At 37.8% G+C, this 22,980-nt stretch overlaps 1 protein-coding gene across 2 annotated transcripts in view; it reads left to right on the top strand.

Annotated features, from left to right (window-relative positions):
- Positions 1-13,261, top strand: part of YWHAZ (tyrosine 3-monooxygenase/tryptophan 5-monooxygenase activation protein zeta) — a 32,226-nt gene extending 18,965 nt beyond the window's left edge. For both annotated transcript variants that reach the window (XM_004275338.4, XM_033438185.2), the window contains exons 3-6: positions 5,947-6,070; positions 6,882-7,045; positions 7,126-7,221; positions 11,061-13,261. In XM_004275338.4, the coding sequence (XP_004275386.1) occupies positions 5,947-6,070; positions 6,882-7,045; positions 7,126-7,221; positions 11,061-11,120 (444 nt within the window). In that variant the 3' untranslated portion in view covers positions 11,121-13,261. The remainder of the gene's footprint in view (positions 1-5,946; positions 6,071-6,881; positions 7,046-7,125; positions 7,222-11,060) is intronic.
- Positions 13,262-22,980: the final 9,719 nt, after the last annotated feature.

Here is a 22,980-nt window from a genome sequence, read left to right as displayed (position 1 = left end):
GCCATGGTTATCTTTAAAAGACAGTAGCTGTCATCAAAAACATTTTTTTAAACTGCTTGAGGGGAACTACTGTGAATCTCTAAAACAAATTCTATTTCGGCAAGATCCGTATTGACACCATATACAGTACAACTGCTCTTCAGACAAGTAACTACTCCCTCCCTGTTGTGTGATAACATTTTAACGTTCATATTTAGCATATAATGCTGATGTGAAAATTTTAAAAAAATCATATAGGTAGTGATTATAAAAAGATTTAGCTTTTTAATTTTTTCTACAAAATATTCATACCATTTTTCCATTTTCACTAGTTCTTTTCAATTTCATATTAATAATTCATAATCAATACCAGTAACTAAGAAAAAATGCTTCCATCAATTGTGTGACAGAAACTGCTATCTGTTTAATAAAACTGAGGCTCCCCTCTAATTCCTGTGCACACAGCTAGACCAAATTTCCCAGTGTCCCTCTTAAATGCAGGCAAGTGACTGTTTTTACCAATGGAATGTACATGCGGGCCGTGGGTACTGACTCCAGGCTACATGCTCCTTCATGTTATTTTTTTCTCTGACTGGCTAAAATGGAGATCAGCTCAATATTAACATTGTAGTCTCAGTTAAGTGCTTGAGTGTAAGATGTTATTAAAGTTTGTGTTTGACCTGAAAATCCTTTTCTGTTATAAATTACATTTAGATTAGAAAGTCAGTGTTATATGGAGAATTTTACAAGTGGAAGGTTCATCAGTAGTCAGCCTAACCATTATTTTATAAGTAGAAATTGTGACACCTCATTTGCTTCTTTCCTTATATTAATGCTATGTCTCCTTTTAAATTTAGATTCTCACAATGTCCCACAGTTGTCATCACCTCCACTTTACTACTACAACATGAATGAACTATAGGAAGTTGTATACTTAGCACAGGGTATTTTCTGAAGTTTTTGTATGTTGAAAATAGCTATTAGTTCTTTCCTCTCTTCATTTTCTCTTCTCCAGTTTTTCTTGTCACTGCTGCTTTCTGATAAGTGCTGCTTCCTTTTTTCCCCCTGTTTTTATTTCCATCATGGTCTTCTCCCTACATTTGCCTTTCTCCTCTGGCTTTTAAATCCGGAAAATTGAACTTTTATTTCTCTTTGGTTAGTTTGATAAATTAACATACTTAATCACCTCTGTAGTGTTACAATTAACTTAATTCAGTGAACTCTATATCTTCCATATCTTAGAGTTGAATGAGACCACATCTTATTTGTGAATCTCCTCTAAAAAATAGTGATTTTTCTCATTTCTCCTGAAAATCTCTGTAAGAAGAGTAGAACTTGCTATCTGACGAGATGGCCTATTCCGAATTTGTTTCGTAAGCTTTCTCATACTGAGCAGAAATCTGCCTCTGCCCAGATTTAACTAGTCTTGTCTTCTGGAGCCATTCATGTCATATTCTTTCAGTTTTCATGACTGTTTCCAGTTTTCATCAACACTCTTGCTTGCTTTCCTGGATACTCTCCAGTTTGTCAAATCCTGACTTGATACTTTTGGCGGGGGCTGGGGGGGTGGTGAGCCATACAGCATGTGGGATCTTAGTTCCCTGGCCAAGGAATCGAACCCATGCCCCCCCTGTGGTAGAAGCCTGGAGTCTTAACCACTGGACTGCCAGGGAAGTCCCTATTTTTAAAGGAACAATATACTCTAGGTTTGGTTTCCTCAGCACAGCGTAGAACTGAATCATCATCCTTCATTTTGATTTCTAATTAATATCTTGGAATCATATTCTCCTTCTTAGTAGGCATATCATCCTGCTGAGGCAGAGAAAACGTAGAACAATGTTGTAGAACAGGTCAGATTGCCTAGTTGGAGTTGTACTGTCACAACTTAGCTGTGGTTTTTGAGCTTGGCGCCATTTGTTTTCTTCTATGAGATGGCGATAATTGTAGTTTGTACCTCATAGGTAAGGTTATGGAAGGATCAAATTAATCCATGTAAAGTGATTAAGTATCAAGAATGGCATGTTTATTATTGAAAATGATGTTTTTATTATTTTTCTCAGTTGTCTATTGCTGCATAAACCGATCAAAACTAAAACAGTGATTTATTCTGTTTTGTAACTCTGTGGCTTGTCTGGATTCTTTTGGACAGTTTTTCACATGGTGTTGGCTGTGGTCACTCATTGCTGTTTTCAGCTGGGGCTTAAATATCCAAATGGCTTCACTAAACATGTTTCGTGACTGGGGCTGACTTGACCTTTCTCTCCAGCAAGATAGATTTTTTTTTTTTTTTTTGGCTTCCGTGGTGGTGCAGTGGTTGAGAATCTGCCTGCTAATGCAGGGGACATGGGTTTGAGCCCTGATCTGGGAGGATCCCACATGGCGCGGAGCAACTAGGCCCGTGAGCTACAACTACTGAGCCTGCGCGTCTGGAGCCTGTGCTCCGCAACAAGAGAGGCCTGCGCACCGCGATGAAGAGTGGCCCCCACTTGCCACAACTAGAGAAAGCCCTCGCACAGAAACGAAGACCCAACACAGCAAAAATAAAATAAATTAACTTAAGAAAAAAAGAAAGAAAAAAAACCTTAAAAATTTTTTTAAAAAGGTAGGTTTTTTTTTAATGCTGGCTTAGGGTTCCAAGAGGGCAAAAGGGGAAGTTGCTAGTCCTCTTAAGGATTAGGCCTAGAACTGGAACAGGAGTCATTTTCACCGCATTCTGTTGGTTAAAGCAAGACAACAAAGTTAACTCGGACTCAGGAGAAAGGAAATGAATTCCACCTCTTGACAGGAGGAGTGGCATACATGAACAGGGATGGTAGGGGAACTGGTGGAGGACATTCTGTTCTTTCATAGTTAGCTTTTTGAACCAAATTTAATCTTTAATCCAGTCTATCTTGCTTTTTGTTTTTTAAATTTTAATGGTTCTTACCTTTATGTCATCAGAAGATTTTAAAAGTTTGTCATTTATCCCTTTCTCAACTCTTTTATTTAAAAAATTTCTCATCCCTTTCTCAACTTCTTTTATTTTTAACAGCTTTATTGAGGTATAATTGACATACAAAGAACTGCACGTATTCATTTAATGGGTACAATGTGATGAGTTTGCTTTTTCAACTTCTTGTAGTCAGCATTTTACCAGAAACATTCTCCACTGTTGATCCTTCGTCCTTTTAGTCTATCATTAGGCCAATAAACAGCCTGACTACTGGTATCTTGCCTTCTTGTTACTTGTAGGTTCTGGTTAATAGCTTTAAAGTAGTTTTTGCCGTTGTTATTGTTTAAATCAGATGTTATGGCTAAATTCAGTGTTCAGCTTGAGGGAAGAGGTGCTTAATTGCTAATTTAAAAATTCTCAGTGTGGGTTACCCAAATGTAAAACAACAGTTTTTAGAGATATAGAAGTTATTACTCATAAAAGATGAGTTACAATTTCTTATGACATTTATTGACACCTTGCCTAAATAACTTCTGCAAGTTTTCGGACGTATACTTTAAAGTTTTACATTTTAAGTGATTCACCCTTAACTAACTGCACATGTTTGTGGCCCTCATCTTTACATATATACAGTGGGTTAGATAAAAGTCATTGAAAAGTGAAGGACATGATGAGGCAGTGTTATTCTGTTTCTGTTGTCTTCCCTGCTAGACATTTTATCCTTAGACTTAGAGACTGTCTTGCTCACTATTCTCAGTGCCTAGCCCGGTCCATTTAAGTATTGAAGAATAAATGAATGTAAAAAATATGTTGAAGCAGTAAAATACGAAATAGAAATGCCTAGGTAGAGAATTGATTTCATGGTTAAGCTTTTACTTGTTGTCACTTCTTTCGTTTGAAAATATTCTTTGTCAATCTTAAATATATATAAATGAGCCAGAGAGCAGTTCACAATCGAATTGTACATGGAACCTTCTTTAGATTTATATATATTTTTCCCGCTATTTAATTTGAAGTGATTTGTGAATTCTGGTTAATCTCAATACACTTTTTCCTTAGTTGGACTTCATAGTCTAACTTTTAGCCTAGCCAGTCAAAAGTGGAATTTGTCCTTCCAAGTGTGGAGTGCCACAGGTTAAACCTAGACTTCTGAATCCAAAGCCATTATGCTATACCGTCTCCCATAGTGGAATGAATAATGCATTTTGTATTAAGATATAAAACTTGAAAAAGCCTGGTCATTTGTTTCTTAAGTTAAAAAAAAAAAACACTTACTATACTAAATGGAACTATCTTTTGCTGTTTAGGCAGATCCGCAGATCCCCAAAGAGCAGCTATAGTGTTCACAGAGTGTTCATGCCTCAAAGAGGATGATGGTGTTTAAAGGACAAAATGACGGGAAGTTTGAATTTTGCCAAGTCTTAGGTTATAGGCATTCCTTCTTTGGAGGAAGCAGTGGTCTTCCAAGCCCAGAGGGTTCCTTTATTTCTAGTTTGGTTGAGATTTCACACTAGAAGCTGCCTCACAGTTTAAATGAATCAATGAATGAATGAATTCCAAAACACTTTTGCAGCTGAGAGATCTTTGAATAAGAAAGTCTGGGTGTGGTGTAGTAAGAATTTTGTTATCCTAACCAAAGTGGTCTTCTGATTTCAGGCCAACGGTTTCAAATATCAGTTAATAATCACAGGAAACATTATTTCAGGTTGAATTCTCTCATCTCCAACCCTTTCCTGTAATGCATTGCAACCTGCTCCTACTGCCAACTTGGAACTACCCACTTCATCTGAGTATCTGTTGCTTAAGTTGCAGAAAGGGGGAGAAGCCGGGTTAAAGCTTACTCTCCCACTCACCATTTGGAACATAATGAGGTAGACATACAAAGTTAGAGTTACTATTTAAAAGCATTTTTCAGCCTGTTTGGCATATAAGTAGGTGCTATATAAACTACTGGGTTACTACCAGAAGAATAGAAACCAAGAATTAGATACCCTTTTTCCTTGTAAAAATTGAGAATTGTTTGGGGCTAAGCCCAGTTGAAAATTGACTTTCACCTTGATTCCTAGAGTGTATTTAGTAGGAAGAAGTGGAGTGTTTAAAAAAAATTTTTTTGCCTAATTCTACTACTGGAATTATCTTTCTCCCCCTTAAAAAAAAAAATACTAGTTTATTGTGCCTTATCCCCCTAATACAGTGAAATCAAGTTTTTCTTTAAATCCATTGTAGAATATAATTATTAGCATGTTAGGATTTACTTAGCTTAGATTGTTATAGTTTTGAACAGAATTACGTAGAATGAAGTTTAACCCGTTTGGGCTGATCGGTAAATATGTATCTTATTAGCTGAAAATCACTTTAATGAAACTAAAGGTTTACTCTTCAGATCTTTAATTCTCATACTCCTACCAGTGTCTTAATTTAGTTAGGAAAAATAAAACTTTGAACAGCTTTTTACCTGTTGTGAGGTATTACTTTAATTGTAGTCTTATAAATGACGTTTTGTTCTTTTGTTCTGTTTCCTCTGTCATGGACTCTGGTAGTGTCTATTATACTATCGGTTTCTGCTTAAGTCATATATTCCTCCAGAGTACCAAAAAGTTAATCTCTTATGTTCTTTGCATTCTAGTGTCATGACTACCTTGAAAATGAAAAGTTTGCCATTTTGTTAAATAATATAATAATAAAGCATAATAACAAATATAATATTATGAGCTATCATGCTTTCACATTCATTGAAACATGCAGTCTTTATCAGCATGTAAATTGATAGCACTGTGGGGGAGATGCCAATATTCAAATTATCATCCTTAAATAATAAGCTGAACACTAATTTCAAATTTTAAGTATTACTGTCCAAAGCATTCTGCTCTTAAACCACAAATTTACGAGTCTACAGCATTCAAAAATTGTATTATTGGCAATGACTGGGTATTAAAGTTTTATAACTTATGCTATAGTATGCTCTTAAAAAATGCAGATTCTTTCAGTTTTGTAAATATTTTAGTCTTATTATGACTGTTTCTTTTCTTCCCAAGTCTCTTTTGGAAAAGTTCTTGATCCCCAATGCTTCACAAGCAGAGAGCAAAGTCTTCTACTTGAAAATGAAAGGAGACTACTACCGCTACTTGGCCGAGGTTGCTGCTGGTGACGACAAGAAAGGTATGCTGCCTCAGCCTGCGCTGGGCGCCTAGAAAATGACACGGCACAGAAGGAGTCCCTTCTGGAGTTAGAGAATTGTTCTGTTGTTTTTTAATTGTTCAGAGCACTAAATGAAGAGTAATAATGGACTTTGCGCGCTCTCTCTCTCTCTCTCTCTTTTCTTCCTTCCCTCCCCTCCCCTCCTTCTTCCCTCCCCCCCCCTCCTTCTTCCCTCCCCCCCCTTCTTCCCTCCCCCCCGTCCTTCCTTCAACTAAACAGTTGACCCTTGAGGAACACAGATTTAAGCTGCACAGGTCCATTTACACAGAGATTTTTTCTGTAAATACTACAGTACTACATAATCCAAGGTTGGACATGAAGGGCCGCCTACAAAATTATACTCAGATTTTCGACTGCATGAAGAGTTGTCATCCCTAAACCCCTTGTTGTTCAAGGGTCAACTATATATCTACTGCTGAATAATTGGTATTCTGAAATGTATGCTTGTTAACAAGCCAATTTTATGTATAGGAATGTTTCCTCACAATTTTAATAGTGGTTATAGTATAACTGTAGAGCAGTACAAACTAATTATTAAAAATAATACTGAGATGGTTAGAGTTATTTTGTCTTGACATTGATCAATGGCTAGTGTAGTTTTCCAAACGAAGCTTTTCTTTTTTTTTTCTTTTAAATTGAGGAGCCTTAATCAGTTAAGGTTGCTACAGCTTAATATTTCAGAGTTTATAATTGGATAATAAAGGTTTGGTTTGAGGGGTGAAGGTGAAGTGCAAACTTTTATCGATACATTTTGGTGCCTTTTATTATCCAGGGATTGTGGATCAATCACAGCAGGCATACCAAGAAGCTTTTGAAATCAGCAAAAAGGAAATGCAGCCAACACATCCTATCAGATTGGGTCTGGCCCTTAACTTCTCTGTGTTCTATTATGAGATTCTGAACTCCCCTGAGAAAGCCTGCTCTCTTGCAAAAACGGTATGTATTTTTTACCTGTTATGTGGAAATTTAGTAATCATTATTATTGGAGCATTGAAATGTATTTTTTTTAATCACAGGCATTTGATGAAGCCATTGCTGAACTTGATACATTAAGTGAAGAGTCATACAAAGACAGCACACTAATAATGCAGTTACTGAGAGACAACTTGACAGTAAGTACATACCAGCATCATGAGCGGTTAACATGGCGAAGAGATTATAGGCATACCTCTGTTTTATTGTGCTTCGCAGATACTACGAGTTTTACACATTGAAGGTTTGTTACAACCCTGTGTTGAGCAAGTCTATGGGTGCTGTTTTTCTCAAAAGCGTTTGCTCATTTTATGTCTCTTGAGTTCACATTTTGGTAATTTTCAGTGTTTCGAACCCTACACCAGCAAAAATTTCAACTGCTGAAGGCTCAGTTGATGATTAGCATTTTTTAGCAATAAAGTATTTTTTAACAAGGTATGTACATTGGTTTTTTTTAAAGACATAATGCTGTTGCATACTTAATAGACTACAGTATGGTGTAAACATAACTTATATGCACTGGAAACAAAAAATTCGTGTGACTCAGTTTATTTTTATATTCGCTTTTTTTATTCTTTTTTTTTTAATGTAAGATCCTATCTGCTTTTAAAACTCTGAAGAAAACCATCTTATAGAAACTGAAATATTAGACTAAGGACTAAAAATGTATCTTTTCATTAGTTACATATACCCATTGTTAAAATTCTGGTTTTTAAAATGACTTTGTAATTCATGGTTTTGAACTTTCAATTACATAAGCCGTTTTATTTTTCATTTCAATATAGTTGATTCTTTTCTTTCCATTTTAGTCACAGAAGAGTTTTGCTTTTAGTATCAAAAGCATACTTAAGTTCTCTTTTTTTTTTAATAATTTTTATTTATTTATTTGGTTGTTCTGGATCTTAGTTGCAGCAGGCGGGCTCCTTAGTTGTGGCTCTCAAACTCTTAGTTGTGGCATGCATGTGGGATCTAGTTCCTTGACTAGGGATCGAACCTGGGTGCCCTGCATTGGGAGCACGGAGTCTTAACCACTGCGTCACCAGGGAAGTCCCTTAAGTTCTCTTATTTATTTATTTATTTTTGGCTGCGTTGGGTCTTCGTTGCTGCGCGCGAGCTTTCTCTAGTTGCAGCAAGTTGGGCTACTCTTAGTTGCGGTGCGCAGGTTTCTCATTGCGGTGGCTTCTCTTGTTGCGGAGCATGGGCTCTAGGTACTCGGGTTTCAGTAGTTGCAGCACGTGGGCTCAGTAGTTGTGGCTCGCAGGCTCTAGAGCGCAGGCTCAGTAGTTGTGGTGCACGGGCTTAGTTGCTCCGAGGCATATGGGATGTTCCCGGACCAGGGATTGAACCCGTGTCCCCTCCATTGGCAGGAGGATTCTTAACCACTGCGCCACCAGGGAAGCCCTCTCTTCATATTTAAATTCCATTAAAAACAGTGACCATAAAGTTGCTTCTCTATTTTTGTAGCTATGGTAGGGCATTAATAACTTTAGTTACAAAATTTCAGATACTCTACAGAGTCCAAGTGGACATCTATTTTGCCTAGTCTCTTAGTAAAAAAAAAAAAAATGACTTACTGTGGCAGGTCATGATTGTCCTTGGTATACTGCAGACTAAAAAAAAACACTACAATGCCAGTACCACACTGAAAAAATATATAGTTAATACCTTAATAATATTAAATTTCTAGCATTCAATTTCCAGTTGTCTTTTTGTGTTTCTTTGTATTGTCTTTTTTTTTTTTCTTCCAACAGTTTTTTATTTACATTGGGATCCAAATAGTCTATATATTGCAGTTGGTTGATATGTCTCTTTGGTCCCATAGGTTTTCACATTCTTCTCCTTCACATGAATATTAAATTTGAAGTTTTGAGGCTTGGGTGAAAAAAGTAGCAAGTATCTTCTGTGTGCCAGATAAAGAGCTAGGAATGAAGATTATAGTTTAGTGCTACTGGTTTTTATTAGCTTTGGGGCATTTGTTTTGGGGACTGTACATCATCATTGTATACATTTAACTTTTCTCAGCTTTATTTTATCTAGCCCATTGCCAATTTTCTGAACCAGTTATATTCTCAGCAGTTTTTTGAATGTCATTATGTACTTGTTTATTATTAAACACTGAAAATTATTTTAGAAAGTATAATTGGAGGCTCCCTACACACTCTGGAGATTATTTCAGTCAAGAGGATAAGGTATAGAGTTCCTTAAAGAATGAATCTTTTTATGTATATCAAATGAAAGAAGCATTTCAGTTTGTTAGCTAATTTTAATATTAAGAATTTTTCAAATTTTTCTGGTTTGAAATGATGAGATAGTTCTGAAAGGTAGAACTTGAGACCTAGTCACTACTGAGTTGTGTTATCACTTTTTGAGAAGGTCTGATCTGAAATATATACTTCCAGCTGAATCTTGGTATCAGTATAGCATGAAGAGCATATTACAACAGCTGAGTAAGAAGAAAACCAAGGTTCTGATTCTGATTCTGTCACTATTTACTATGTGCCTTCTCTGAGCTCTTGTCGTATTGCCTGTTATCATTATAGGTTGATTGGATCACTTATCTGTCAAGTAAAGAAATTTTGTCAAAACTATCTAGTATCTGAGTCTGGATCTGGTTGACCAGTATTGTTAACACATAACCCTAGGAAGAGAAATATAAATATCCTTCATCAAAGTTTTAATGTTTATATGGAAAAAACAGGATCCATGAAAGAACTGGAAAGAGATGATAAAAAAATAATTCCATCTTGTCTTACAAGACCACCAGTTTAATAGAAGCTTACAGACTTCTAGGTCATTCAGATAACTGTATGATGTTCAAAGAAGTCTCCTTTCCAGGCCAGTAACATATTTGGTTAATAAATAAATAAAACTAATGGGTGATTTGGGGGATAGAAAAATATTGAGCTTTCCCCCCCTTCATTCTGCAGTGTATAAGCAATATAAAATTTAAGGTATCTTGAAACAATCCTTTTATAATTTCCTCTAAAAATCATTATAGAGTGCTAAGACTTGTAAAAAAAATATTTGAAACAGCTGAGATAATTTTGAAATCATCTTTTTAAACTGCTGAAAAACTGTAACAATCTAAAAATTAGTAGACACCATAGGCCTACTACTATGGGACAATTCAGTTTTTACCTCTTCGAAGATTTGGTTCTGACCATACTGTTTTGTGTTCATCTATTTATTTTGAATCAGACAAATTCACAAAGGTAGTTTTTGTGTTTTTTTTGTAAACTAAAAATGTTAGTTAAATTTGTATTTTAGTTCTGACTTGATCCTGACTCTTGAGTTTCATAGAGTGTGGTATTCTCTTTAGAGTGGCAGTCTAAAGTCTACCAGGGGAAAGTAGTCAGCCTGAGCTCCTTGAGCATGGGGACTGAATTTGATGATTCTGGTTTAGTTGCACTAAACTTACACATCCGTCTCTCACTGGGGCTATTTGGGACAATCTACTATTCTGATAGCTATTGATATTTAGAACTGTAGTGTTTCTATGATTTCTTCTACTTTTTCTTCACCTATGAATAACCAAGAATTTCCTGTATCTGACTTTGTTATTTGAAGACAACTCTGTTGTGTACTTACTATGCTTACAGAATGATTAGGGAGGAAATAAATGTATTATGTTGATGTCTTTTATATCTTTTTTTAAAATTTATTGTATTGAAGTATAGTTGATTTCCAATGTTGTGTTAATTTCTGCTATAGAGCAAAGGGATTCAGTTATACACATATACATTCTTTTTCATATTATTTTCCATTGTGGTTTATCAAAGGATATTGAATATAATTCCCTGGAGGCGTTTTACATCTTGAAGCTATCTTAAATGCTGCAATTTTTTAAAGAAAGCCTTCCAACAAAAACTGCTTAGATTCTGGTACTTTGGCATATATATATTAAGGTTTTTTTAAACTGAAATATACTAAAATTTCTCTCTCTCCCTCCCTCCCTCCCCCCCCTTCCTCTTTTAACTAGTTGTGGACATCGGATACCCAAGGAGACGAAGCTGAAGCAGGAGAAGGAGGGGAAAATTAAAAGGCCTTCCAACTTTTGTCTGCCTCATTCTAAAATTTACACAGTAGACCATTTGTCATCCATGCTGTCCCACAAATAGTTTTTTGTTTACGATTTATGACAGGTTTATGTTACTTCTATTTGAATTTCTATATTTCCCATGTGGTTTTTATGTTTAATATTAGGGGAGTAGAGCCAGTTAACATTTAGGGAGTTATCTGTTTTCATCTTGAGGTGGCCAATATGGGAATGTGGAATTTTTATACAAGTTATAAATGTTTGGCATAGTACTTTTGGTACATTGTGGCTTCACAAGGGCCAGTGTTAAAACTGCTTCCATGTCTAAGCAAAGAAAACTGCCTCGTATTGGTTTGTCCTGGTGGGGAATAAAAGGGATAATTGGTTCCAGTCACAGGTGTAGCTGTGGGTACTTTAAGGTTTGGAGCACTTATAAGGCTATAGTAGAAATAGATACCCCATGGATATTACATGTTAAACCATGTGTTATCTGTGGAATACTCAAGTCTCAATGTGCACACCATTGACTACAGCTACAGAAGCGTTCCTTTAGTTGTGACTCAATTTACTCTGGATAAGGGCAGAAACGGTTCACATTCCATTATTTGTAAAGTTAACTGCTGTTTGCTTTCATTATTTTTGCTACACTCATTTTATTTGTATTTAAATGTTTTAGGCAACCTAAGAACAAATGTACAAGTAAAGATGCAGTAAAAATGAATTGCTTGATATTCATTACTTCATGTGTATCAAGCGCAGCAGTAAAACAAAAAACCCATGTATTTAACATTTTTTAGGTTTTTTTTTGCTTTTGTGGGTTTTGTTTTGTTTTTGTTTTGTTTTTTGGGTTTTTTTTTTTTTTGATACTTGCCTAACATGCATGTGCTGTAAAAATAGTTAACAGGGAAATAACTTGAGATGATGGCTAGCTTTGTTTAATGTCTTATGAGATTTTCATGAACAATCCAAGCATAATTGTTAAGAACATGTGTATTAAGTTCATGTAAGTGGAATAAAAGTTTTATGAATGGACTTTTCAACTACTTTCTCTACAGCTTTTCATGTAAATTAGTCTTTTGGTTCTGAAACTTCTCTAAAGAAAATTGTACATTTTTGGAAATTTATTCCTTATTCCCTCTTGGCAGCTAAATGGGCTTTTACTAAGTTTGAATACAAAGTTTATCATAACAGCAAAATACTACTAAGATAGCTACTACTGTTCCCAACCATGTCCCTACTTCCCCATCCCCCTGAAAAAAATTTTTTTTTTTTTTTTTCAGAGACAGGGGGATTGAATGAAAAAAAAAGTAATGTGTTCCATTTAGAATTTTGGTATATGGCATTTTCTAACTTAGGAAGCCGCAATGTTCTTGGCCCATCATGACATTGGGTAGCATTAACTGTAAGTTTCGTGCTTCCAAATCACTTTTGTTTTTAAGAATTTCTTGATACTCTTATAGCCTGCCTTCAATTTTGATCTTTTATTCTTTCTATTTGTCAGGTGCACAGGATTACCTTTTTTAAGCCTTGTGTCTTGTCACCAACCGTTCCTACTTGGTGGCCATGTTCTTGGGGAAAAGGCCGCATGATCTTTCTGGCTCCACTCAATGCCTAAGGATACCCTGCTTCCTTTGCTTGCATCCCACAAACTATTTCCCTCATCCTATACACTGCAGCAAATCTCTCCCTAGTTGATGAGATTGTGTTTATCTCCCTGTAAACCCTACCTATCCTGAATGGTCTGTCATTGTCTTTGCCTTTAAAATCCTTCCTCTTCCTCTCTGAATAATGATGGGGCTAAGTTATACCCAAAGCTCACCCTACAAGCTATTTCCTCAGTACCTTGCAGAAAACACCAAACAAAAATACCATTTTAAAAGAGGTGTATTTTTTTTTCTTTTAGAATGTAAGCTCCTTGAGAGCAGGGACAATGTTTTCTGTATGTTCTATTGTGCCTAGTACACTGTAAATGCTCAATAAATACTGATGATGGGAGGCAGTGAGTCTTGATGATAAGGGTGAGAACTGAAATCCCGAATACTGTTTTGTTGCTTGTTTTATTATGACCTCAGATTAAATTGGGAAATATCAGCCCTTTGGGACAATTGTCCCAAATGTTACATTCAAATAAAAGTGCAATGGAGGCCTTGGGGTCTTTCTTTCAAGGAGAAAAAGATCTCTTATGCATTTGGGACAACATCATAATGCATCTTCACTTCACACACAGCTCTTTTCTTTTTCTATTGATTTTTCCTGACCCCCAGGCCAAGGACATGAAATAATCATTTTATAGCTATGGAGAATGAAGTAAGACTGAGGAGATGGGTTTTATTCAAGTAAATTATAAATAAAATCTAAAGCTTGTCTCATTTGCCTATTTATGTGCCTCAGTCTTATCTACTACTTTGATTCTGAAATAAATTGTGATAATACTTCATTAATATTAGGTGTTAATAGGTTTCTACATAGTAGTGCCCAGTAGATAAAGGAAGATTTCAACCTGAGATTTTTTTGCCTTGAGATTTGAACAATAAATTTTTTATAACATTTCTTAAATTGCCCCAAATTCAGGCTTCATGTCTGTTTCTGTCAACAGTTTCAGGAATTTGGAGACTCCAGCAATGTAATGTATTTGGTGTGTGTGTGTAGTATTGGAGTTGTTAAATGTATTATGTCCACTTCAGAGTTGTGCCTTGAGAGTGGGCAGGAGTGTGATCAGTTAAAAGGATGGATTTTGCTGCCACTTTGGCCTATGGTCTTGGCTTTTCCAGTTAATAGCTGTTAGTTTTTTGTGTGATGAAGATAGAAATTGGTGTGGGGGAGCAAAAGAATTAAAAGAATGTAATGTCAAGTGGCTTAGTAACTATAGGAGCTCAGTCCTTTTCCTGTCTTCCCTAAAAATAGTCACCAATCCTGCCATGGCCCAGTACATATTTTAAAACTAGTTAAAGCCAATTTGTAATCTGCAATCTTAGATTATTTGAGGTCAGGTCTCAACTTGATTGAATAATTTGGGAACTCTAAAAATGGTGAGATGTTTGAATATCTTCAGGAGGCTCTGAATGTAGATCTAAGAATGTGACCCTTTTCAGCGGTGGTGGCATCATTTAAATGGTTTCTCTCCATTAGGAGAGAATGGCAGTGTGTTTGGATTCAAGTACATCATAGTCACTGCACGAGAGCCTGCAGTGTGTGAGGAACTTTAACTGGTGCTAAGAGATACACACCTTCCTGTGGGAAAAGGTGAAGGAATCATTAAATAAATTGCTTTATTATACTTCGTTATACACCATATAGGAAATTACAGTGGTGGAATTGAAATATCTAGTCTTAAGGTAGTGGCTTAGACGGGGCCCTTGGAAAATGGCTGGACTTGGATACTTTTCTGAAAATTGCATCTGTAAAGTACTTTTCTGTTATTTTTAGTGTGACCTATAGCAGTCACAATCTCGATTAATTCTAGTTCCTTTTAATAGACTGGAGACCTAAACATAAGATACTGCTGGGTCTTTGTAGGATTTTTGTTTTTTGTTTTTTTAGAAACTTTACAACAGGCCTCTAAGGAAACTGATACTCTTGGATAACAACATGGTATTCAAGAACCCAACACAGTGGTAGATCTGCTTTAAAAGTCTGAAAACTAACCTTAAAAATGTTGCTTGTATACATCCAAGTCTGGTTATGCTACTCACCTGGGTCCTTTGATATGTATGACTGTCAACCCCCAAGTATTTCAAAACTTGATGGTAGACCAACTATTTGGAAGACATATGCTTCTGACCTGTGTACCATAATTACTCAGTTTGTAAGAATATCCAACCATCCTGCTGGTCAAGCAAGCATATGTGTCTTTTGGATGCAGAAACCAAGAATATATTGAATGCATATATTTAGGCACAGCTATTATCAATCCTAGGTGATGCCAGGGACTCCGTTGGTGATGAGTACTTTTTTTCTTATAAGTCCATTCCATAAAATGTCTGAAAGACCAAACTTAACTGATGTTAGTCGAAGACTTGTCCGTAGTAAATTTATTTCCAATTCAAGAACTTCTAAAACCTATCAGTATTTCAGTAGGGGCTTACATTTTTTTTTTTTTATTATCGGAGGTTGGTTAGGGCCAGTCACTGTTCTGAGTGATTAAGAAGGACTTTTCAGAGAAGATTTATGTTTGAGTCAGACTTGCAGAATGGATGGTATCCGACGGAGTATGAACAAAGGCATCAAGATAGGAGAATTTAAAGACGACTTCCGTGCACTCACAGGTGAGGAACTCTGTGAGAGAGTGTAGGAAGAAGAAATAGGCTCTGCTTTCTAAGTAACAGGCAAGTGTCTTTCACTTTTAATGCTTTTGATCAAATCAGGGTTAAAGTGCTTATTCCCAGCACCCAGTTTCTGGGATTCTAATTTCTAAAGCCCAGGGATATGCATTTACTTCATGAGCTGTAATAACTTAGTGTCCACATTGCTGAAATCTATAGGAGGAGAGGGAATGTGTAACGTTTGGGAAAACAAGGGCGTGTAAAACCATGGCGGCCCCCAGCCCCCAAAAATAAAAGCTGTTTCTAAACTTGAGAACTTCAGTCTGCAAAACAAAAGTTTGTGGATCTGCTCAGCAGATCATGTTTCCCAAGCAGAGATTAATGATAAAGTTTACCTGTCACAAAAGGTTTTTCACATTAATGATCCTGGTTTAGTTTGGAAACAGGTAGGTACTTTAGAACTTCTAGTGTGTCAAGAGAAGAAAGGTAACACATGATTTTATGGGGGTTTTTGTTTGTTTGTATTTTTAATGAATGCCGTTTCTACTGTTTTCCTTAACTCCTGCCATGCATAAAAATCAAATCCAGGGAATTCCCTGTCAGTCAAGTGGTTAGGACTCACTGCCGAGGGCACGGATTCAATCCCTGGTTGGGGAACTAAGATCCCGCAAGCCACGAGGCGTGGCAAAAGTCAAATTAAAAATGAAAGATTTAAAAGCAAACTTTGGAATGTTCATAAGATGTAAATGAATAACTTGCTGACCTTGAAGTTTGTGAGGAAGAATCTCTTAAGATGGACATAGAAAACCTAACTAGAAAAATTATATGTAAATTCAGGATCTTTATATATGAACGTTAATATAAATTCAATTGCATAGAAATTTTTATATCTGGAAGTGGAAAGAAGCACCTGAGAAAAAACCTAGTGGACAAAAAATTGGTACAAATATATAAAGAATTACAAGAAAATAGAAAAATGGACAAAGATTTTAAAAGTGCTTTTTTATAGAAGAGATATCTGATCAATAAATACATGAAAAGAGGCTTAACCAGGAAAATGCAAACCAAGACCACAATCTTGATTAGCATAGTTTGAAAGTCTGGCCATACCAGACGTTAGAGAAGTTGTGGATGGAGATCTCATACATTGCTGATGGGAGTTTAATTAGTACATCCCTTTGGAAAACCATTTGGTATTGTGAAGTTGAACATTCCACATCCCTACAACTGAGCAATTCTCTGTTGAGCATATCTTTTTTAAGTATTTAAAATACTTGCATGTGTGCTTTCAGGAAATTGAAAAAGATTATTCAGAGCTGCACAATTTGAATTCGAATAAATTGGAGACGATCCAAATGTTCATTGAAAGGAAATGGATATTTTCCTGATGACATCGTCTTCATTTGTGAAAAATAAGTCAACTATAGTCCAGTCGGGAACATGGTTGAATTTTAATAACAATATTGAGGGAAAAATAGCCCCAGTAAACTACATAAAACAGTACAATATCTTTATAAAGTTCAAACATGAGCAGATCTTATGCTTAGGCGTACATATATGTGACAAAACTCCTTTGCCAAGGGTATGAATGACAAGTACAAAATTCAGAGGTTAACTGGAGAAGAAGCAGGGGGACAGGCTAGGACAGGAAGACAAGGTAAGTGTAAGTTATCAGCTTGGGAGCAGGGCGGTGGGTTCACAAATACTCATTAGAAAGATCCATTCAAGAACGGGTGAAACAAGGATTATGATTAATCCAGTTCTGGGCATGAGAAGTCACAGAAAGGAAAGGAACTAAATGAAACAGTACAGTAGGCCAATAAATTCATTAGTCAAAGGCTTGCTTGAATGGTAAAAAGATTGGCACAGTTTTAAAACATGGAAAATAGCAAGTTTGATGAAACAGCATGTGAAACTGTCAATAGAGACTTAAAAATTGCTGCCCCATACATTACACCCTAAAACTGTCCTACGATCCTTTCCATTTAACTCCGCAGGAGCGAGAAGCAAGAACCAGAGATCTGGGCAGAAGAATGACTGAGCTGGGAAGGCTGTATTAGGAAACACGGAAGCAAGTGAAAAGTGAAGGGTTTCGAAAGAGGAAAGTCTTCAAGAACTTCTGGTAGCACGTTCTGAGTCTGTCCTTGTGAGGGCTGAGGAGTTTTGTCATACCAGCCAAACCACTTCAGCAGATTCAGCCTAAGGTTCCTCACTTCTTAACCTTTAGAGGAAACATACTGCATTCAGTCCTGAATCACTGAGGCATCTCCTATCGTACCCTATGTATAGCCAAGTCTTAAATTTTTCAATATTTTTTCCTCATCTTCTCTTGGATTCAAGAGTTCTTAATTGGCTTCTGTAGGGAAAGTCTACTAACTTGAGTTTAAAGTACAAAATCTACTTATATGATCCATAAACAGTACTAGGTCAAATAGACATATGGTTGTTGGTCCTTTATTTTATTTTCTTTCCCAGGATTTGCAAGAGAGGTGTCCAGAAAGTCATTTTTGGTGACTTTAGTCCATACTTGGAGGGTCTTATGAAGGATCAAGGTAGAAGAGCCAGAAAAATTGGAAATGAGACAGTTTCTTTGGAGAATGCTTTAGAGTGCTGGGCATGTCCCTCCAGCATCACCTGCCTGCTCAGTGGAGGAGAGGAGGGGGGCACTTCACAAACTATTCAGGAATCTAATATACGACACAGAGTGAAGCTAGGCTCATTGGAAATTCTCAAGTCGAGATAGTGTCTAGCTGGCAATGCTGATGGCAGAGCCGTGAGAAGTAACTGCATTAAGAAATCGTCCGCTCTCTCAGGGTTTGTGGAGGCGAAGAATGTAGACGTGTTTCCAGGAAGCCAGGATCAAGACAAGGAACTTGGCCTAAAAGGGCTGCCTGGATAGGATCCCTGTACCATAGTCTGAGGGGCAGAGCAGCAGTAGCCGATGGTGAGAGTGCTCAACATCTAACCTGTGACTTGTCTCCAAAGAATCAGCGAGTGACTAAGAAAGTTGGCTGTAACAACTGTCATGGTCAGAGGAGAGCAGTGCCTAGTTTCCTTCAGGTTCCATCCTGTGAGACCTTTTCCGCCCTCCACCCAAGGCAACCGCGGTGGAGTGAGTGCAGCCAGTGGCTGAGGGAGGAGTGGGCCAGGTGAGGACATGGAGAATGAAGCTGCCCACAAGTCGCTCCAGTAGTGGACCACAAAGGAAAGGAGCTTTAACAGGAAGTGCAATTAGATCTTCATCCCCACTTATAAAACAATCTCAGCTCAGTGAAAAATGACAAGGGTGAGTCTGCAAAAGACAAAGGATTAGCTCACCAAGAGCTTGAGTGAAAGAGCCATCTGAAAGAAGTTATAAAATGTGTTTGATATATTAAGAAGGTGAAAGAAAGAATAGAAACAAAAATGAAAAAAATTAAAAAGACACTGAAAAAAATGAATTGAACAGGTAGTTGAGTAATCTGGCCAGTAATCTAATTTAGAACTAAAACCCAGCTCAACAAACTAAGAAAACATGTTCCTATTTCCTACTTGATTTTTTTGTTTCATTTTTTTTTCTTTCTTTCAAGGAACTTTAAAGCAAAACACTAACAATGAGGAATTTTACTTTTCCCAGGAAATAAAATCTTTTCTGCCTAATGACACAAAACAGCAACTATTTTTTCCTGAGAATAAAGTCTTGTCTTTTATTAAGAAAAAAACATTTATTATATATTGTATCTTATTTTTTAAATCTTGATTGTATCATTTAGCAAAACTTGAGAGTGGCCTCTCATCAAAGAAATAGACTCAACATTGTGGAACTTCAGGTAATTTGGAGTTAAAGGCCTTTTTTGTTGCATATTCTTAACTAGAGTAGCAAACGTGAAATAGTCTTCTTAAAATTTTAGACTTACAAAAAAGTTGCAAAACTAGTACAAAGAATTTTTATGTACCTTTCACCTAGATTTTCCAAATGTCAATATATTACCACATTTTTCTCCTTAAATATTTTTTTCTGAATCATTTGAGAGTAAATTTGAGAGAGATGATGCCTCTTTACCTCTATATGCTTGAGTGTTTATTTCTTTAAAAAAAGATAGTCTCAGGAATTCCCCAGCAGCCCAGTGGTTAGGACTCAGCGCTTTCACTGCCGGGTCCCTGGTCCGGGAACTAAGATACCGCAAGGTGCGCAGCACAGCCAAAAAAACAAAAGTCTCATATGAAACTATATAATTATCAAAACCAGAAAATTTACACTGATGTGATACTAATATCTAATCTGCAGACCTTATTCAAATCTACCAGTTATCCTACAAATGACCTTTGTGGCAGAAGAAAGAAACTTTTTGTCTGGGTCTCAGATCCAATCCAGGATCTTCAGTTGTATGTATTTAGTTGTTATGTCTCTTTACTTTCCTTTAATCTGGAACAATTGCTCGGTTTTTGTCTTCATGGCATTTTGAAGAGTACAGACCAATTAATTTATAGAATGTTTCTTTTTTTATTGTTTATTTTTCCCTGATGTTTTCTCATTAGTTTCAGGTTGTGCCCTTTTTCAGGAGTCCCACTGAAGTGATGTGAGCACTGGGACACACTTTCAGGTACAGCCCTGCTCCGCCCAGGCCTCTGGTTGTCTTTATAGAGACAACTGCCATCCAGCTCACACATGGACCCCAGATGTCTCAAGCTGCCTTTATTTGTTGGTCATATTCTTTACTTCAAAGGATAAAGTCAAAATCCGCACTGTCCAGTGCAGGAGCCACTCGCCACAGGTGACTGTGAAGAACTTGAAATGTGTCTGGTCCAGACTGAGCTGTGCCGGATTTCTGAGGCTTAGTATGAAAAAAGAATGTAAAATATCTCATTGATAACGTTTTTATCAATCAAGATGTTTTTATCTTGATTATAGGTAGAAATGATAATGTTTGGTGCATATAGAATTAAAAGGCATATATTTTAAAAATTAATTTTCCCTTTTTGTTTTTGCGGTACACGGGCCTCTCACTGTTGTGGCCTCTCCCGCTGCAGAGCACAGGCTCCGGACACGCAGGCTCAGCGGCCATGGCTCACGGGCCCAGCCGCTCCGCGGCATGTGGCATCTTCGCGGACCGGGGCACGAACCCGTGTCTCCTGCATCGACAGGCGCACTCTCAACCACTGCGCCACCAGGGAAGTCCTGATTTTACTTTTTAATGTGACTACTAGAAAATTTAAAATTACATATGTGGCTTGCATTCTATTTCTATTAGACAGTGCTTGTCTCAGAAGTAAAAATCACAACTCTCAAATGTGTCATGAACGTGTCAAGGATTCTTTGAAACTCATTAATTAATGAGGGAACCAATATGTGAGAAGCCAAGATGTTAGGATTTAACAACGAAATTTACTAACAAAATGTTAGGACACAATGGCTGGGTTAGATATAAAACCAGTTAATCCTTAAGGGTTATTTGTTCCACTCAACAGAAATTATCTGCCTCTTTACTGGACAAAATTTATAATTCATTTATTTATTTATATTTGGCTGCGTTGGGTCTTCGTTGCTGCGCGCGGGCTTTCTCTAGTTGCGGCCAGCGGGGGCTACTCTTTGTTGCGGTGCACGGGCTTCTCATCGCGGTGGCTTCTCTTGCTGTGGAGCACGGGCTCTAGGCGCAGGCTTCAGTAGTAGTGGCACGCAGGCTCAGTAGTCGTGGCTCGCGGGCTCTAGAGCGGAGGCTCAGTAGTTGTGGCGCACGGGCTTAGTTGCTCCGCGGCATGTGGGATCTTCCCAGACCAGGGCTCGAACCCATGTCCCCTGCGTTGGTATGTGGGTTCTTAATCACTGCCCCAGCAACCACTGTACCACCAGGGAAGTCCCTGGACAAAATTTATAAATTAACAAGTAACATCACTAAGTGTGGGACTTTTAATCAATAGGAAACAATGAGATGTACTAAGTACATTCCACTGGACCAGTGCTTACAATAGAAATAAAATACAAACCACATACGTAATTTTAAATTTTTGAGTTGCCGTATTAAAAAAGCAGGTGAAATTAATTTTAGTAATAAATTTTATTTAACCCAATATATCTGAAATATTATCACTTCAACATGTAATCAACATGAAAATTATTAATAAGCTATGTTACAATTTTTTTCCATGCTAAGTCTATGAAATCCAGTGTAGATTTTCCACTTACAGCATGTCTCAATTCAGAGGCAACCACTCAGAAGCTCAGTAGCCGCAATGGCTAGTGGCTATTGCATTGGGCAGGGTAATTCCAGACACTCTTGGGTGGTCTTTTCCTGCTATGATATGGAAAGGATGTGCCGTCCACCTTATCTGCCTTATTTCCAAATGTTGGTTGTTTTTTCTGACAGTACCCAGAGCTTCATATGAAATAGGTGGGCTCTAAGGATGTTTGGGATGCAAAAGTTCATGCAGTGAATCTGAGTGTGGGCTGTGGAGACAGTCTGGGATCGAATCCTTGCAAGGATTGAATGAGATGATACACATCACATCTAGCTCAATGTCTGGCACATAGGAGGTGCTCCATAAGTACCAGTGGCCCCTCTGGCAAGGGAGAGAGTCACTCAGATGAGTCATTCGTCTACACAGAATGGCAGTGACTCGCCCCAGCCAGGGCTAAAGTACTGCTGGCTGAGAAACCCTTTTCAGAAACTTCCCCTGTTTTTAGTACTCACTCTTCCAGAATTCTCTGCAGCCTCCAATGGGGCTCGAACACTTAGCTCCCTCCTTCTCCTTCTCCTCAGAAAGGCTGAGAAAGGGAAAATCAGCTCCTAAACTCCCTCAGGCAGATCAAGTCCCCTAAGACCCTAGCAGCAGGCAGAAGGCACAACCGTGCCATCCACTCCACAGGCGGCGTGGAAGTGAAGCCCAGCCCGGACCCAGCCCACAGAGCCGACTCTTCTCCCCGGTCTGAGAACTGTCCATTTGATAAAAGAGAAAGTGAGGTCAGGGGAGTCTGATAAGAGAGGGCCACACCCTTTAGTGAAAATGCAGGTGCATGAAAAGCTTTCATAATACATAAAGGCGGGCCTGATATTCAGCCATTAATGCCATTCCGGCTGTTGACAGCCGCTGCCTGTTCTGATGGGCTGGTGCCCAGGCCTCTCCGGTTAAGATGTTGTTATTCAAATAGTACCTCTGGATGGAGGTGTCCTTTACGGAGCCTCTCAAGATGCCTCATTATGCCAAGATGGACCTACGGTCCTTCACACGTGCTACTACCTTGCCCTTTCCATCTCTCTTCCTACCTCTTCTCCACGAGATTCAACATCAACAAACAAGCCAGCTACTCCTCCGTAGCTTGCCTGGCCCTTGGAAGAGAGAGTTCCCGATAGTACGCGCTCTGTTGATTGGACCAGAGATGGTCAGCTGAGCCCCAAACAGCTGACCATTGGCTGGCTAGTGAGTTGGGTGTCCTGGATTGGAGAATTGAACTGGATCGATCAGCTTCTATACACTGTGACCAGGTAGTGATAAATAAACAAAAACAAAGCAAATCAAAAATGGTACTAGGGCTTCCCTGGTGGCGCAGTGGTTGAGAGTCCGCCTGCCGATGCAGGGGACACGGCTTCGTGCCCCGGTCCGGGAAGATCCCACATGCCGTGGAG

The sequence above is a fragment of the Orcinus orca genome, chromosome 17 (assembly GCF_937001465.1).
Source record: "Orcinus orca chromosome 17, mOrcOrc1.1, whole genome shotgun sequence".
In the NCBI taxonomy this organism is placed as follows: domain Eukaryota; kingdom Metazoa; phylum Chordata; class Mammalia; order Artiodactyla; family Delphinidae; genus Orcinus; species Orcinus orca.
This window is presented reverse-complemented; position numbering and strand designations above follow the sequence as displayed.